The 17,170-nt window shown below is 40.4% G+C and overlaps 1 protein-coding gene across 1 annotated transcript in view; it reads left to right on the top strand.

The window, feature by feature from the left end:
* EXOC3 (exocyst complex component 3) overlaps positions 1-17,170 on the top strand; it is a 79,871-nt gene that overhangs the window by 27,230 nt on the left and 35,471 nt on the right. The window contains exons 4-7 of the mRNA XM_089654523.1: positions 5,637-6,318; positions 8,083-8,200; positions 9,675-9,800; positions 15,904-16,004. Of these exons, the coding sequence (XP_089510649.1) occupies positions 5,637-6,318; positions 8,083-8,200; positions 9,675-9,800; positions 15,904-16,004 (1,027 nt within the window). The remainder of the gene's footprint in view (positions 1-5,636; positions 6,319-8,082; positions 8,201-9,674; positions 9,801-15,903; positions 16,005-17,170) is intronic.

Genomic DNA, 17,170 nt, shown 5'->3' with positions numbered 1-17,170 from the left:
ATGTAAAGCCAAAGCTTGGTTTTTAGTTTTGGAGAGTAGGGAAACAATTGAGTACTGTCCGTGATACTTTTTTTATTTGCACTAACATACAATATTGAGGACAAGCTTTCGGGGAATGTCCCCTTCTTCAAGGTCTAAGCAGGTAGGTACTGCTTAGACCTTGAAGAAGGGGACATTCCCCAAAAAGCTTGTCCTCAAAATTGTATGTTAGTGCAAATAAAAAAAAGTATCATGGACAGTACTCCATTGTTTCTGTCGCAAATGCACTAATACGGCTACAATCAACTTAAACAAAATGGAGAGTAGGGAAGAATTAGAACTCCTAATACTTAGTAAGTGCCTGTTCACATATATGTGGATTGGATGCGGTTTGAACCACATCCAATCCACATGACATGTGAAAAAACATTGCTTCCTATGGTACCTGTTCACATATGTCCGGTGCACTGGCAGTGCGCACTCAGTGCAGATTTCGTGCGGTTTTAAAAAGAGTCATGTCCAATTTCTGAGCAGTGCGGTCTGGTTCAGGTGCGGATTACAGGCTATTGACTTCTATGGGAACCGTTTCTAAACCTAATATGTGTGCACAAGATAAGATCCTGAGCTAATCCTATCCTGAACCTGATGTAAACCTGACCTGAAACTCTGAATAAACAACTGTATCAATTAGCTGTGAAACTTGAGCTTCAATTCGCACCGTACATGTGTGAATCAGCTCTTAAGTGCCTGTTCACATACAGTTAGTTCCATATATATTTGGACACAGGCACAATTTTCATACTTTTGGCTCTGTATGCCACAAGAATAACTTAAAACAAAACAATTGAAATGAAATTGAAGTGCAGACTTTCAGCTGTAATACAAGGGGTTGAACATAGATATCAAGTACAAATTTTAGGAACTGCAACCATTTTTATACACAGTCCCTCCATTTTCAGGGGCTCAAATTTAATTGGACTAATGAATATAATCATAAATAAAATATTAACTTTTAATATTTTGTGTAGAATCCTTTACTGGCAATGACTGCCTGAAGTCTGGAACCCAATGACATTACCAAAGACTGGGTTTTCTCCTTTCTGATGCTTTGCCAGGCTCTAACTGCAGCTGTCTTCAGTTGTTCTTTGTTTGTGGGTCATTCTGCCTTTAGTTTTGATTTCAGTAGGTGAAATGCATGCTCAATTGGGTTGAGATCAGGTGATTGACTCGGCCGTTGCAGAATATTCCACTTTTTACTTCAAAAGTTCCTGGGTTGCTTTTGCAGTGTGTTTTGGATCATTATCCATCTGTACTGTGAAGCGCCATCCAATCAACTTGGCTGCATTTGGCTGAATCTGGGCTGGCAGTATATCTCTAAACACTGCAGAATTCATCCGGCTGCTTCTGTCACATCATCAATAAACACCAATGACCCAGTGCCACTGGAAGCTATTCTTGCCCATGCCATCACACTGCCTCTACCATGTTTTACAGATGACGTTGTGTGCTTTGGCTCATGAGCTGTTCCAAGCCTTCTCCACACTTTCTTCTTCTCATCATTCTGGTACAGATTAATTCTAGTTTCATTTGTCCAAAGAATGCTTTTCTAGAACTGGTCTGGCTTTTTAGATGCATTTTTGGCACCGTCTAATCTGGCTTTTCTGTTCTTCAGGCTTATGAATGGTTTGCACCTTGTGGTGAACCCTCTGTATTTGCTCTTATAGAGTCTTCTCTTGATTGTAGACTTTGCCAATGATACACCCACCTCCTGGAGAGTGTGCTTCATTTGTCTGGATATTGTGAATGGGTTTTTCTTTACCGTAGAGGATCCTGCGATCATCCCACTGTTTTCTTCTGTGGACATCCATGCCGTTTTATGTTGCTGAGCTCATCAGTGCATTGTTCTTTCCTCAGAATGTACCAAACTGTTGATTTGGCCACTTCTAATGTTGCTGCTATCTCTCTGATGAATTTGTTTCATTTTTGAAGCCTTACAATGGCCTGTTTCACTTGCATGGACAGCTCCTTTGAACGCATGATGTAGGTTCACAGCAATAGATTCCAAATGCAAATACCACACTTAGAATCAACTCCAGACCTTTTACCTGCTTAATTGATGAAGAAATAACTAAGGAGTAGCCCACACCTGGACATGAAACAGCTTTTGATTTAATTGTCCAATTACTTTTGGTCCCTTGAAAAAGGGGGGGGGGGATTGCTACTCTTAAGAGCTGTAATTCCTAAACCCTTCCACCAATTTGGATGTACATACCTTCAAATTAAACCTGAGAGTGTGCACTTTCAGCCCATATTCGTTTAAAAACTAAAGTTGTGCCTGTGTCCAAATATATATAGACATAACTGTATATGCAGATTGGATGCAGTTGGAACTGCATCCAATCCACATGACATGATGTGAAATACCATTGCTTCCTATGGTGCCTGTTCACATATGTCCGGTGCAGATTCAGTGCGGTTTTACAAAGTCATTTCCAATTCTCTGAGCAGTGGCTTTAGGTTCAGGTGCGGATTACAGGCTATTGACTTCTATGGGAACCCTTCCTAAACCGCATATGTGTGAACGGCATAAGATCCTGAGCTAACCTTGTCCTGAATCTGATGTAAACCTGACGTGAACCTGTGAACAGTTACTGTATCAATTATCTGTGAAACCCGAGCTTCAATCTGCACCACATATGTGTGAATTGGCTCTGAGTGCAAAAATAGCGCTGGACCCCTTTGGTATTGTTATCTAAAAGTATTGATACTGATGTAAATAATCTGGTTCATAGGCAGGAGTATTATGCACTCCAGAGGATCTTCATGGCCTCCTTGGCTTGTAGTGAAATGTAATAAAAATGGAAATTGAAGCACCACACTATTGTCAAGAGGTCAAGATACAACTTTATTCCAATAAAAGTCAAGAACCTCAAAACACGCTGGATACTTTTTGGATTTTCCGCCTGACATTTATTGGAATAAAGTTGTACCTAGACCTCTTAGCAGTGGCGTAGCACTTCAGTTTCCAGGTTAGTATTCTTGTCCAAGCTAGGTAATTTCAATCTTTTTAGAGAGATTTCCTTTCATTCTTTTTTTACATCTTCAGGACAGGGAAGCAAAGGGCTCAACAGTACCCAGTACTCTTTCCTACTCTATCCAAAACTAAAAAAAACAGTTTTGCATACATACATTTTAATACCATTTTACCATTTTATTGTGATAAGCATCAAAGAGTATGAAGGCCATATGGCACTATTTCTGCTATAAATAACATTCACTTTATACATAATTCATTGATGCGCACATGTGGGAGATTTTCCTGTTCTTTGGCTGTATGGTTGAAACTGGGATCTAGTGAATTGGTACATAAACACAGTGGGGTCGATTTTACTAAAACTGGTCCACCCACCGCATCTCGTGCAGCCGTGCATGGTAGCCAATGGCTTCTAACCTCAACTTGTTCACCTAAGCTTTGGCAATAAAACCTGAAAGCTAATTGGTTTCTATGCAGAGTTGTACCAGATTTTAGTAATTAACCCCTAATGTGCTTTGCAATATACAGGAGATGAGCACAACCCTCTGACAAGCCTCACGCATCCATCCTTCATACACATTTGCAGTAGTTAGTCTTTAAAAACATGGAAACATTTGTAAATATGGAAGCTGTAAACAGATTCCACGTCCTGCATTAAGAGCATGCAAAGGACTTCAGGACAGTAGCATCATGTCATCCATTGGTATATGGAGTTATGCAAGTGGTGCTTAAAAAAATATAGAAGGAGATAAATTGAGATTGTGGTTGCTGTATCCATATCCTTAATAAGCCATGTGCTAACATAGCCAGTTTACTGGAACTTAGAATGGTCAATGGCGTCGCTATGGGGGTGCGGGGGGTGCAGACCACACTCGGATGACACCTACCAGAGGGGTGACACCATCCAATTCTTGACAGCACAGCTCTGATCGGCGGCTGTTCTGTCCTGCACCTGCTGTCATTCCACAGCTGCAGGACAAAGCACTGTGGCAGGCTAGGGGGAGAGCATTGCTGGATCTAGGGGGGTGCTGGGGTGGGCTGGGCTGCACCCCCACATTTCAGTTGTTCTCCTCAGGCTGCCCTCTTCAGGACATTGTGTCCAAACCTGCTGGCAGTGAAGTAAAGTAAACCGTAAACTCCAGACAGGAGGAGTGGCTTTGCTCTCTCTCTCCTGTCAGAATAAGGATCCTTCATCATGCAGCAGACAACACTGGATCACTCTAACATTGAACTGTGCACTGTATGATTACCCGCCTCCATCTCCTCCAAGGACTGCTGTTCTCCCGGTAGCAGGAAATGTGGATAGGTAATCATACAGTGCACAGTCTGATGTTATAGCGATCCAGTGTTATCTGCTGTTTGATGAATAATCGCTGTTATGACAGCAGAGACAGAGCCCAGCTCAGCCTGAACCTCTGCCACTTCTCCTGTACAGGCAGGAAGCCTGCAAGATTCAGGGGCAGGGGAGTTGGGTATTGTACTGGGAACACAATGGGGGTGGGGGGGATGAGGGGTGAACAATAATTTGTGCTTTAATTTAAAAGTATGTGGAGGGGTTGTGCTGAAAGGAGGAAATTGGGGAAGGGTATGTGTTATGAGGCAGGATTTGGGGGAGGGGGGATTTGTGCTGGGAGGGGGAATGGGGGGGGATGTTTTTATTAAGAGGGGGATTTGTGCTGGGAAGGGATCCGCTAAGTGCCCTGCCAGCACTGATCCTGTCCTCTTCTCTGCTGACCACTGTACTGTACACTGCCCTACTAATCTCTGTCTGCTGTCCTGCTGACCCCCTGTACACTGCCCTGCTGATCCCCTGTACACTGCCCTGCTGACCCCCTGTACACTGTCCTGCTGACCTTTGCTGCCCCGTTGACCTCCTATCCATTGGCCTGCTGACCCCTGTCCACTGCCCTGATAAACCTCTGTACACTGCCCTACAAACTAATGGCCCCTGTACACTGCCCTACAAACTAATGGCCCCTGTACACTACCTTACAAATTAATGGCCCCTGTACACTACCCTTGAAACTGCCGACCCTATCCTCTGCCCTGCTGACCCCTTGTACACTGCCTTGCCGACTCTTATACACTGCAGTGCTGTCCTTGCATCCTCTGCCCCTCTGACATTTCTACTGCACTCCCACATCAGACAGGATAGATCCATCCCTGGGAGAGAGAGCCACTGCGGTGCGATAAAACCTGTGTTTGTAGGGGGGGTGGGCTTGACACCATGTTTTAGCACCAGGTGACACCAACCCTAGTAACGCCACTGAGAATGACCATCTGAAATACAACATATAACTTAATATTTTTGCATGGGCTAACATCCTTTGTTTGTTGCATCTGTTTGGCATAGGTAAATCGCACATAGCTGTGTTACTTTGGCACAACCATAATATTATACTGTCACCCTCCATGTGTCTGAAGCCTTATAACCTAGTTTACACTGAAATACATAAGCTACATAAGTAATGCTACTTTCACTTGAATAAAACACACCCTTCCAAATTAGCCATTCAAGAAACATGCAATCTTTGCTTTGCAGTAAATAATATTTATCAGACTTTGTTTTTGTTGTGTTTTTTTTATCTTTTAATAAATGTGTTTGTTGTCTTTTTGCTTATAGTCCCAGAAATTGTAAAAGAGACTCAAGATCTTATTGAGCAAGGAGCAATGCTTCAAGCGCATCGTAAATTAATGGACCTGGAGTGTTCTAGAGATGACCTCATGTATGAGCAATACCGTATGGATAGCAAAAATACCCATGACATGAATCTTATTCAAGCTTATTTTGGAGAAGTACAACATCTGTCTGATGAGTTGGCCAAACAGCTGTGGATGGTTATACAGAGATCTATAACCACTGTTCGCAAAGATCCTACCTTACTTGTATCAGTAGTTCGCATTATAGAGCGGGAAGAGAAGATAGATCGACGCATGATGGATAGAAGGAAACAAACTGGATTCATTCCACCGGGAAGACCAAAGAAGTGGAAACAGAAAATGTTTGAAGTTTTTGATAAAACGATTGGAACACGAATTGAGGGTACTCAGGCAGAGACCAGAGAATCTGATAAAATGTGGTTGGTTCGGCATTTAGAAATCATCCGTCGTTATGTGCTGGATGATCTTATAATAGTCAAAAACTTGATGGTGCAGTGTTTTCCACCTTCATACAGCATATTTAGTAAAGTTTTGGAGCTGTATCATTATGCTCTGGCTTCTCGGATCCAGGAGTTAGCTTCAGAAGAACTTGAAGCCAATGAAATTGTCAGCATTCTTACTTGGGTTTTGAACACCTACCATAGGTAATACTATGTATTATGTATGTATGTAGGTAATAGGTAATGTTTTGCATTTTCAGCAGCAAAGAAGGACTAAGAATGAAAAATAGAAACAGCAAATTTGTTTTTTTTAATGAACAAAAATTAAGTTTTATAATATCTAATTTTCTTCATTAATTTTTTTTTTATTAGAGCCATTTATATAGCTCTAACAATTTACACATTCTGATCATTTCCTGCACATGCATCTATACTATAGCCAATTTAGACAGGATCAAGTTAACCACTTCCAGACCGGACACTTTTACCCCCTTCCTGACCAGGGCAATTTTCAGCTTTTAGCGCTATCACACTTTGAATGACAATTGCGCGGTCATGCAACACTGTACCCAAATGAATTTTTTACCATTTTTTTGAGACAGATAAAGCTTTATTTTGGTGGTATTTATTCACCACTGGGATTTGTATTTTTTTTGCTATGTAAATGAAATGTCCAAAAATTTTGAAAAAAAGTGTTTTTTTTATATAATTTTGCAAATAAATAATATTTCATCATAAATCTTAGCCAAAATTTATTCCGTTATCTTTTTAGTAAAAAAAAAAAATCCAAATTAGTTTATAAGCAAAAATTATAATTTTTAAACATTTTTTTTTTACATTTTTATTTTATTTTTTTATATTATTATTTTTATTTTTTTTTTTACATACTGTCACCCTAGCAGTACAGTGTCACCATGGTGACACTGTACTACTTGTGGGGGGTGATGAAGATTTTTTTTTTTTTTTTTTACACTGATTGCTTTTACACCCATATAGGATGTAAAAGCAATCATTTCTCTTTCTCTCTGTGTGCATTCTTGCACTCATTGATAAGTACTGAGTGAGCTGTGATTGGTCACAGCTTGTCACATGGTACAAGGCTTTTGTGAATAGCCTTGTACCATGTGACCTCTGTGATCATTCACAGATTTCACACGTAGTAAGCAATGATGTCACAAGTGCTTACTACATGATCGGGACCTCGTACAGAGGTCCCATCCGACGATCGGTGTTTCACTGTGTCTGGAGGACACAGCGGGCACCGGATCGCGGTGCTGCGCGCTCCCAGGGAGCGCGCACAAGCAGGGTGCGGGGAGGCCGTTTATAGACGGCCACCCGACCCTGCAGTGCCACCGTCCGGCCGTTTATATACAACGGCCGGACGGGAAGTGGTTAAGCTACCAGCATTTCTTTGAAGTGTGGAAGGACACTTGAGTATCCAGAGTAAACCTACACAAGTACAGGGTGATAAACCAACCCCGTGCAGATAGCATCCTAGCCGGGATTTGAACCAATGGCCCTATTGGTGTAAGGCAGAAGTGCTAACCAGTAGGCCTCTCCACTCTTTTTTTTAATAGGCAGAATTTCTATATCTGTAAAAGAGAAACAGCAATCATATTTACACCCATATCCTTTGGTCTGATTGGCACAGTTTCCTGTGTAGGCCTCACCACATACTGAGTTAAATTTAAAATGTACATTTTTTTGAATATGCTGCGTATGCAAGGGCATCTCCTGCCGTAGCTTTCTGGCTTCCCAGCTCATCTGAAACCACCATATTACTGGAAATCTGTGCAGTTTAAAAGTGCAAAGAAAAGTAGGTCCTCCATGTATTCTTCCTTGTATCTACCCATGACCCCCACCCACACATCCCAATCCCAGATGGATTAGTACCTGCTATTTTTATATATATATTTTTTACTTTCTTGATATTTCATAAGTATTATAACCTGTGCATTGTTATTCCAGTTCTGAAATGATGGGGAATCTAGAATTAGTTCCTGAAGTAGATGTAAAATTACTGAAACCACTTCTCTCTGAAGAAATAGTGGACCAGCTTTTGCATAAATATATGGCAACTCTTCAGGTAAGCAGCATTTTAAATTACTTTAATGTATAAAATACAGAATTTACAAAAGAATAATAATTTTTAAAGTCCAGCTCCAGCCAAAGCTATGTTGTGCTATTAAATAGAGTCAAGAAATGTGAATGCTTTCTGAAATTAGATTTCACTGCAGTCCTTTATCTCTTGTGTTTTGGAATGAGAAGTGTGTGGGAATCACAGTTTTTACTGCAGAGTCAGTAGTGCAATAAATAATCCAAGGCCCTCCTAAAGGGATCACAGATGGTAATCACATTTTTCATGAGTTCTAAGGCCTCCTTTACATGGACATACGTAAGCTTACACCTGTGCGAAGGCTGTGTTTTGCCTGAACTGGATGCACAAGTCTTTCGTTCATCGGCATGCAAGCAGCCCCATTCAGGTCAAATGGACACAGCCACTGCTCCCAATTTGACATCTGTGTGGGTGTGGGTCCACGAGTGGAGATCGTATACGTTTGTGGACCTGCATGCACAAGTATCTTATAGGGCTGCACCGATACCAGTTTTTAATAGGCAAGTAAGAGTACTGATACTTGTGCTCAAGTACTCACCGATACCGATACCTTTGCAGTGCGATTTGAGCCCATATAAAATGAATGGCTCAAATTGCACTGCAAAGCCCCATTGTACCCGCAAGGAAACTGCATGGGATTCGGACAGGAATCGCACACGATTCTTTGCAGTGCGATTTGTGGTAATTCATTTTGTATGGACTCAAATCACACCACAAAGGTATCAGTTTCAGATATTGGAGAACAAGTACTCATGCAAATGCTTAGTATCACGACCGATACTGGTATCGGTCCAAGTCTAGTATTTTACTTTCAGATACATTTTTTAACTATTACTATGTAGCAGTTATTGCAGGAGTAGGGGGTCATGATCTAATATGTAGACCTTGTATATTACTGCAAGGTCCATGTTAAGAAACAGGATCCTCCTTTTCCAGTCACCATTTGTTTTGTTCTTGGGCTTTCTGTCACCAGACTTTGGTTTACCACATATGCAAAACTGGTACCTGTCCACAGTTTTTTGCCCATTTTTGTTTTCTTGTGAATGTCATAGCATCCTGGGGGCTAGCTTTGGATATAAAGTGGCAGTGATTTTTTTTTCTTTATTTATGTTATGTTTTCTTTTTCTTTTATTTTGGCCTCTGCCTTCAGTGTTTCCTTATTGATCATGGTTTGCTATTCCTGAGCTTCTGTTGTTGCTTGTGTACTGGTATAGGCACTAGATGGGGCTGTGCCTCTCTACTTTGCAAGGAGGCATTGCTTTAGCCTGAAGATCTGAGTCCGATGTTCTTAAAACACTACAAGAGAACTGTGTTTACAATGAATAAAAATAAATTCTATTTCATTATTTGATATATTTTTATTTTATTATCTACTTGTGCAAGCTAAATATGTGAAGTTTTATATATAATTGTACAATGTATCTTTCTTCTGTTATCCATTTAGTCTAATATTATTGCTTGGTTGAGAAAAGCACTAGAAACAGACAAAAAAGACTGGGATAAAGATACAGAACCTGAAGCGGACCAAGCTGGTTACTACCAGACCACATTGCCAGCTATTGTTTTTCAGGTAATGATTAAACTTTTAAAAAAAATTGTAACGTGTTCTAGGAAAGCTCCGTGAAAAAAATGCTCCTCCCTTTTTTAAGCAAGAAATATAAGGCTGACTGCCCAAGAAGAACAAGCAATTCCCTCTACCAACCAGTACTCCAGTACTTGTATTTCCTCCCAGACAAAAAGAAAAGGGCACTACTCTGCTTAATAGTTTTCCCCAGCAGTTCTGTGCTAAAATCCTGCCATTTTCCCTCTATTTGGGGAGGAGAGGATATTGAAAGTTTTTTTTTTTTTGTAGATATTTATTAAAGTTTTTTTCAAAAATACAACGCTTTGCATGGTAATGAACAATGGAAAAACAAAAGACTCGGCTACGATTACTGGATTCGGAAGTTCAAATCACACTTCTTGCAAGCGGTGCCAGGGTTCGCACACTGCATTATGCTTATCTAAGGCATTATGTTTACACACTGTTAGGGTCTCCATGAGTTCCACGTCCTTAATTCTAGTTGAAAAAGGGATCCCTCTTTTTCCAGTGGAGAGCCACTTATCAGGAAGCTGCCGTAAGTATATGACAAGCTAACTTTTTGGCGTTTTTGGAGAGGATACTGAGAAGTAAGCAAAAAACAAATAGTTTGAAGGTGAAAGGAACAGTTATGTCAAGCAACCTCTGCAGTAACTGTCAGACCGATCGCCAGTAAGAGGTTATATGTTGGCAATGCCAGTATATGTGAGTGAGAGAGCCACACTTTTGTTGGCATCTCCAACAGAGGTCGTTGGACGTGGGGTGGATTGCGTGGAGGGTCACCGGAGTCATATACCAGAAGAAGAGAATTTTGTAGAAATTGTCCTTTTAAAGGAGCTCTTTGCTACATGAGACCAGACGACCTGCAATGCCTCTAGGGTCAGCTCCTCAACTAGAACCCTTTGCCACTTAGACATCTAAGAAGGTTTCTCGTGTGTTGGGAAAGTGATCGCATTCAGTATTTTATAAATGTCTGAAATCAAACCCTTCTGAGAGTGGTTAGAAATAGACAGACTTTCAAAGGGTGTTAACTTGGAAAATTTTAGAGATGGAATGAGAGATTGGGCCTAGTGTCATATCTGCAGGTAACCAAAGTATGCTAAAAATGGTAGCTGGAATCTAACTCCAGCTACCATTTTTAGTGTGTTAAAGGGTAATAATTTTCTGGTTGTTGTGTCCACTGAGTTGCTGAAATTAAACAGTTGCACTGACAACCATATGGTTGGGACATCTGAGACGTTAGGCTATCTGGCACTTTAGGGTTGAATAAAAATGCAGTCATTAACGAGGCCTCTGCCATAAGATTATATTTGCATCTCAGAGCCTTCCATAAGGTGCGAAGGTATACCATGCTTTGCAGGAGAGAAGACAAGGCTATCGGGGCGTCTGCATTCCATAGGAGGTTATTGAGGTGAATTGGCACTAACTAGAGTTTCTCTATCTCCATCCAACTGCTATAGGCATATAGGATTCACCAAGAGGTCACCGCTCCTCTTTTGTCCTCCCAAATGATATTTAAAATAACCATTTTTTAAGCTGATGTGCCAGGACTGGAATTGGTAGGGTTTAAAAAAGATGATGAAGTTTTGTAGGTGATCAAGAATGGTGATCTTGATAGAGGTTAATACGTCTGAGAAAAGAGATATGGTGACAGTGGCACACTCTCAAAGTGGTGTGAATGGTATGTTAAATAACGGCAGGAAATTTTGCTTTATATAAAGCCCCATACATACAGTCAGGTCCATAAATATTGGGACATCGACACAATTCTAACATTTTTGGCTCTATACACCACCACAGTGGATTTGAAATGAAATGAACAAGATGTGCTTTAACTGCAGACTGTCAGCTTTAACTTGAGGGTATTTACATCCAAATCAGGTGAACGGTGTAGGAATTACAACAGTTTGCATATGTGCCTCCCACTTGTTAAGGGACCAAAAGTAATGGGACAATTGGCTTCTCAGCTGTTCCATGGCCAGGTTTGTGTTATTCCCTCATTATCCCAATTACAATGAGCAGATAAAAGGTCCAGAGTTAATTTCAAGTGTGCTATTTGCATTTGGAATCTGTTGCTGTCAACTCTCAAGATGAGATCCAAAGAGCTGTCACTATCAGTGAAGCAAGCCATCATTAGGCTGAAAAAACAAAACAAACCCATCAGAGAGATAGCAAAAACATTAGGCATGGCCAAAACAACTGTTTGGAACATTCTTAAAAAGAAGGAACGCACCGGTGAGCTCAGCAACACCAAAAGACCCGGAAGACCACAGAAAACAACTGTGGTGGATGACCGAAGAATTCTTTCCCTGGTGAAGAAAACACCCTTCACAACAGTTGGCCAGATCAAGAACACTCTCCAGGAGGTAGGTGTATGTGTGTCAAAGTCAACAATCAAGAGAAGACTTCACCAGAGTGAATACAGAGGGTTCACCACAAGATGTAAACCATTGGTGAGCCTCAAAAACAGGAAGGCCAGATTAGAGTTTGCCAAACGACATCTAAAAAAGCCTTCACAGTTCTGGAACAACATCCTATGGACAGATGAGACCAAGATCAACTTGTACCAGAGTGATGGGAAGAGAAGAGTATGGAGAAGGAAAGGAACTGCTCATGATCCTAAGCATACCACCTCATCAGTGAAGCATGGTGGTGGTAGTGTCATGGTGTGGGCATGTATGGCTGCCAATGGAACTGCTTCTCTTGTATTTATTGATGATGTGACTGCTGACAAAAGCAGCCGGATGAATTCTGAAGTGTTTCGGGAATATTATCTGCTCATATTCAGCCAAATGCTTCACAACTCATTGGACGCTTCACAGTGCAGATGGACAATGACCCAAAGCAGACTGCAAAAGCAACCAAAGAGTTTTTTAAGGGAAAGAAGTGGAATGTTATGCAATGGCCAAGTCAATCACCTGACCTGAATCCGATTGAGCATGCATTTCACTTGCTGAAGACAAAACTGAAGGGAAAATGCCCCAAGAACAAGCAGGAACTGAAGACAGTTGCAGTAGAGGCCTGGCAGAGCATCACCAGGGATAAAACCCAGCGTCTGATGATGTCTATGTGTTCCAGACTTCAGGCTGTAATTGACTGCAAAGAATTTGCAACCAAGTATTAAAAAGTGAAAGTTTGATTTATGATTATTATTCTGTCCCATTACTTTTGGTCCCTTAACAAGTGGGAGGCACATATGCAAACTGTTGTAATTCCTACACCGTTCACCTGATTTGGATGTAAATACCCTCAAATTAAAGCTGACAGTCTGCAGTTAAAGCACATCTTGTTCATTTCATTTCAAATCCATTGTGGTGGTGTATAGAGCCAAAAATGTTAGAATTGTGACGATGTCCCAATATTTATGGACCTGACTGTAGGTGTTATTTTTACTCCCAAGTATTTTATTGCGTTAAGTCTCAAAGCGTAGGGGAAATGAGTCGCGATATGCTGAATTTCCGTAGTGGGTACATTTTTTGGGAAGACTTCAGATTTGGAAAGGATGACTTTAAACCTGACAATATGGTATAGCTCTCCAATTGTTTGTGCAAGTTAGGGAGCATTTTCTGATGTTGGGTCAAAGTAAGGAGATTATTATCTGTTGAAAGCAAGTGTCAATAAACCCACAAGAAAAAAAATCTGTCTGTATATGCAGTAATGCATCCTTGTCATACTTACTCTGGCACCTAAGCAGTTAATCCTCAGCGTTGTGTAAAAAACCTGGTTGATCCTGCCTGCATCTGATTCTCCCTTCTTTCTCTGTCCCCGGTTCAGCTGCTGATTTTACAGAGCATCGTGGACAAGCAATGCACATGCTCTGTTTTATCTGTGTATCAGTACATGACATTTCCTCTGGGATCGGAGCTGTGCAGGTCACATGACTGTAACATCATACATGTAGGCATATATGCAGTTGATGAATGACAGCCCACATCCTCCCTCCTACTTCATGCCCACTAACTAGCAAAATAAATAGTGGGTGGGATAGTGAAAGAGATTATCATGGATGCACAACACCTCCCAAATTAAATAGGTAGTACTCCCAGCAATAGAGGTGATTTATTCTTCCAAAATAATTTTCACACACTGGTACTTACTAGTATTGCAGGGTTTCTCCCTCAGTTTCTTGTCATCACTCAGCTAATGTGACCCCAGTGCTGACGGAGAGAGGGACAGGGAGGAGCAAGCAAGAATGTTGTGCAGGCACCCAATGTTCTTCTTATAAACTGATGATGTCATTGGTTGTTAGCCAGCAGCTAGAAGGTCTTTAAAGTGCACAATGAAAACCTGCGGCTTTGTGAACTAAAAGGCAGGCTTGATCCACCTGCTAGCTTGTCTTCAATTTTTGGGCAAGTTTTTGGCATTTTGCCAAGGCAACTCTGAAGAAGCCTGAGGGCACCCTGGTTAAGAAAGGCTGATCTAGTCCTACAACTGCTTTTAGTTGCATTATGGTGAAGACAATCACCACCTCTTTTAGGGGCAGCTCTTTCAGCCAGGTTGGTCTCGATAAGAACATGCAAAGGGATTTTGAGCATCACTTGAAATTATAAAGATGTTTCTGAAATACAAGAGGGCAGTAATGAATACCTCAGGCCCCCGAAGGCTCTTTTTACCCTATAGAGACAAGCATGTAGGATCAGAAGTAACGTGTGTCTGCAACTTCCAATATTGAGTCAGTCTCTCCAACCATTGTTCTTGTGCAAATATCTGTATGTCTATGGCCAGTCTAACATAAGTTTCCAATGTTCTCTTACCACATAAGAGCGAATGGAGTAGGTGATAGCTAGGGTATTGAAATTAAAGTTTCTAGTGTAAAAAAGATTTTAAAATCTTTAAACATTTTTTGATAATGCTTCTGTTCCTGTTAAACTGGTATTAAAGCCAAAATCAAACATTTATTATATTGCAGTTTACCAGTTCTTAGATGTAATGGCTTTTTCCTTTTTTAGGCTTTCTTTCTGCTATTTTTATCTGGTGATTCAGGCGGCATGTCTGTTGTTTTTCAGCAGCACAAGCTCTCTAGCAGAATTGTATAAATTTACATGGGAAAGACAAACCACTTAACACTGACAGGGGTGATTAAAATGATCAGCTTTTATTTTATGTAAAATCTATATCCCAAAAAGAAAAACAAATGTTTACTGTACCTGATTATAAAGTGTGAGCTAAAGTTTGGCTTCAGTTTAGTGTATTTTAAATTTGCTAAAACATTTAACATACCTCTCCCCCTAAACTGGCAATGCTGCTGTCTGCTGTGCCTCCTGTGCTCATGCTTCCAGAGTGTCTCGCAGATACAGGAGGTGTGTTACTGGCCAGATCACCAGTTGAAAACTGAGAGAAAAAAGCCAAAGCAATGAAAACTAATGCATCCAATAGATCTAGTGATTGGTAAGCTGTAATATATACATTTTTTGGTGTAGGCTTTATGAGCGCTTAAGAGTTTTCCTTCATTCACTTGGATAACAAGTGATGTTAGTAGTGACACAGACAGTGAAAAGAATCAGACAGGTATCATAACTCTTCTCCATGCTATAAAAAAAAAAAAAGATAATGTTTTCATTGCTGTGTCCCATTTCTGCCCTGCTGCCTGCACAGGATATGAGGGGAAATTTCCCCACAGGGGACACAGACAGCAATAAATCCTATCAGACGTTCCAACCCTTCTTCATTAAAACCAAAAATGGAAAGTAACGATTCTTGGCTTGAGCTTTAATATTTTGAAAACATATTTCTATGGACTGTTTGTTATTGTATATGTACACTGAAACAGCTACTGTATTTTCCCTTTATAAATTAAGGCTGAGCATCATGGCTGCTTGAGTTGTGAATACTTTTTTCCCTTCCCATTAAGAATGAAAATTTCAAACAAATTTGTCTTGTTTAAAACATTGCATTCCTTTGTGTTATCTAAATTACAATTAAGTATGTGCTCACTGAAAATACACTCTCCTTTCCCTTGAATTTGTAGTAAGTAGTTCCCTTTTGTCAGTAAACTGAGACCAGAATGTGGGTTTACCATTAAAATCAAGAAATCTGTATCTGTTATTATATTTCTACCCTATGTTGATAGGCAGTTTTCTGTTTCTGTTTACAGATGTTTGAGCAGAACCTTCAGGTAGCTGCTCAAATTAGTGAAGAATTGAAGAAAAAGGTTCTGCATTTGTGCCTCCAGCAGATGAATACATTTCTGAACAGGTATTAAGACCGATATTAATGCCTATTATGCACAATATTACGATTTATTTTATTTGCTACTGTGATACATATAGATTTTCTTGAAACCGACAATATTTTAACCACTTGCTGTCCGGCCGCTGTATATAAATGGCCGGATGGTGGCAGTCCAGGGGCTGGTTGCCGTTCATAAACGGCGTCCGCCATTTTGGACTGTGCGTGCTACCTGGGAGCATGCAGCACCGTGATCCAGTGCCCGCTGTTTCCTCCGGACACAGTGAAACACTGATCGTCGTACGGGACCTCTGTGCGAGGTCCCGATCATGTGATCACTGATTGGTTAATCAGTGATCACATGCAGAGTAGTAAGCAAGCTGTCACTTCTGACATCATTGCTTACTAAGTGTGAAACCTGTGAATGATCACAGAGGTCGCATGGTACAAGGCTATTCACAACAGCTTTGTACCATGTCACAAGCTGTGACCAATCACAGCTCACACAGTATTTCTCAATGACTGCAAGAATTCAGCCAGAGATATAAGTAATACAATGTCACCATGGTGAAACTGTACTGCTAGGGTACAAAAACATAAATAATATAAAAAAACATAAATAATATAAAAAAAAAATAAAAATGCAAAAACATTTTTTTCAAAATTATAATTTTTGGTTATCAACTAATCTGGGTTATTTATTTTTTTACTAAAAAGATAACAGAATACATTTTGGTCAAGATTCATGATGAAATCTTATTTATTTGCAAAATGTTATAAGAAAAACACTTTTTTTTCCAAATTTTTGGACTTTTTCATTTATATAGCAAAAAAAGTAAAAATCCCAGTGGTGAATAAATACCCCCAAAATAAAGCTTTATCTGTCTCAAAAAAATGCTAAAAAATTCATATGGGTACAGTGGTGCATGACCACGCAATTGTCATTCAAATTGTGATAGCGCTGAAAATTGGCCTAGACAGGAAGGGGGGGAAAGTGTCTGGGCTTCAAGTGGTTAAGGAAAAATTCCAGGAATGGTATATTTTAACATAGTTGCATTGATCCATCTTGGACCAATGTAAATATGTATATGCCAAACCTGACCAATGCCCCTGGAAGTTGGAAATCACTGAATTAGACACCACTGGGTGAGGTGGAAAGCTTGACATCACCCCCCCTGCCTCTTTACCTCATC

Source organism: Staurois parvus, unplaced genomic scaffold, assembly GCF_062004578.1.
Source record: "Staurois parvus isolate SC_StPar_1 unplaced genomic scaffold, SC_StPar_1.0 ptg000772l, whole genome shotgun sequence".
NCBI classification, from domain to species: domain Eukaryota; kingdom Metazoa; phylum Chordata; class Amphibia; order Anura; family Ranidae; genus Staurois; species Staurois parvus.
Note: the sequence above shows the minus strand (reverse complement) of the source record. Positions and strands in the feature narration are given on the sequence as shown.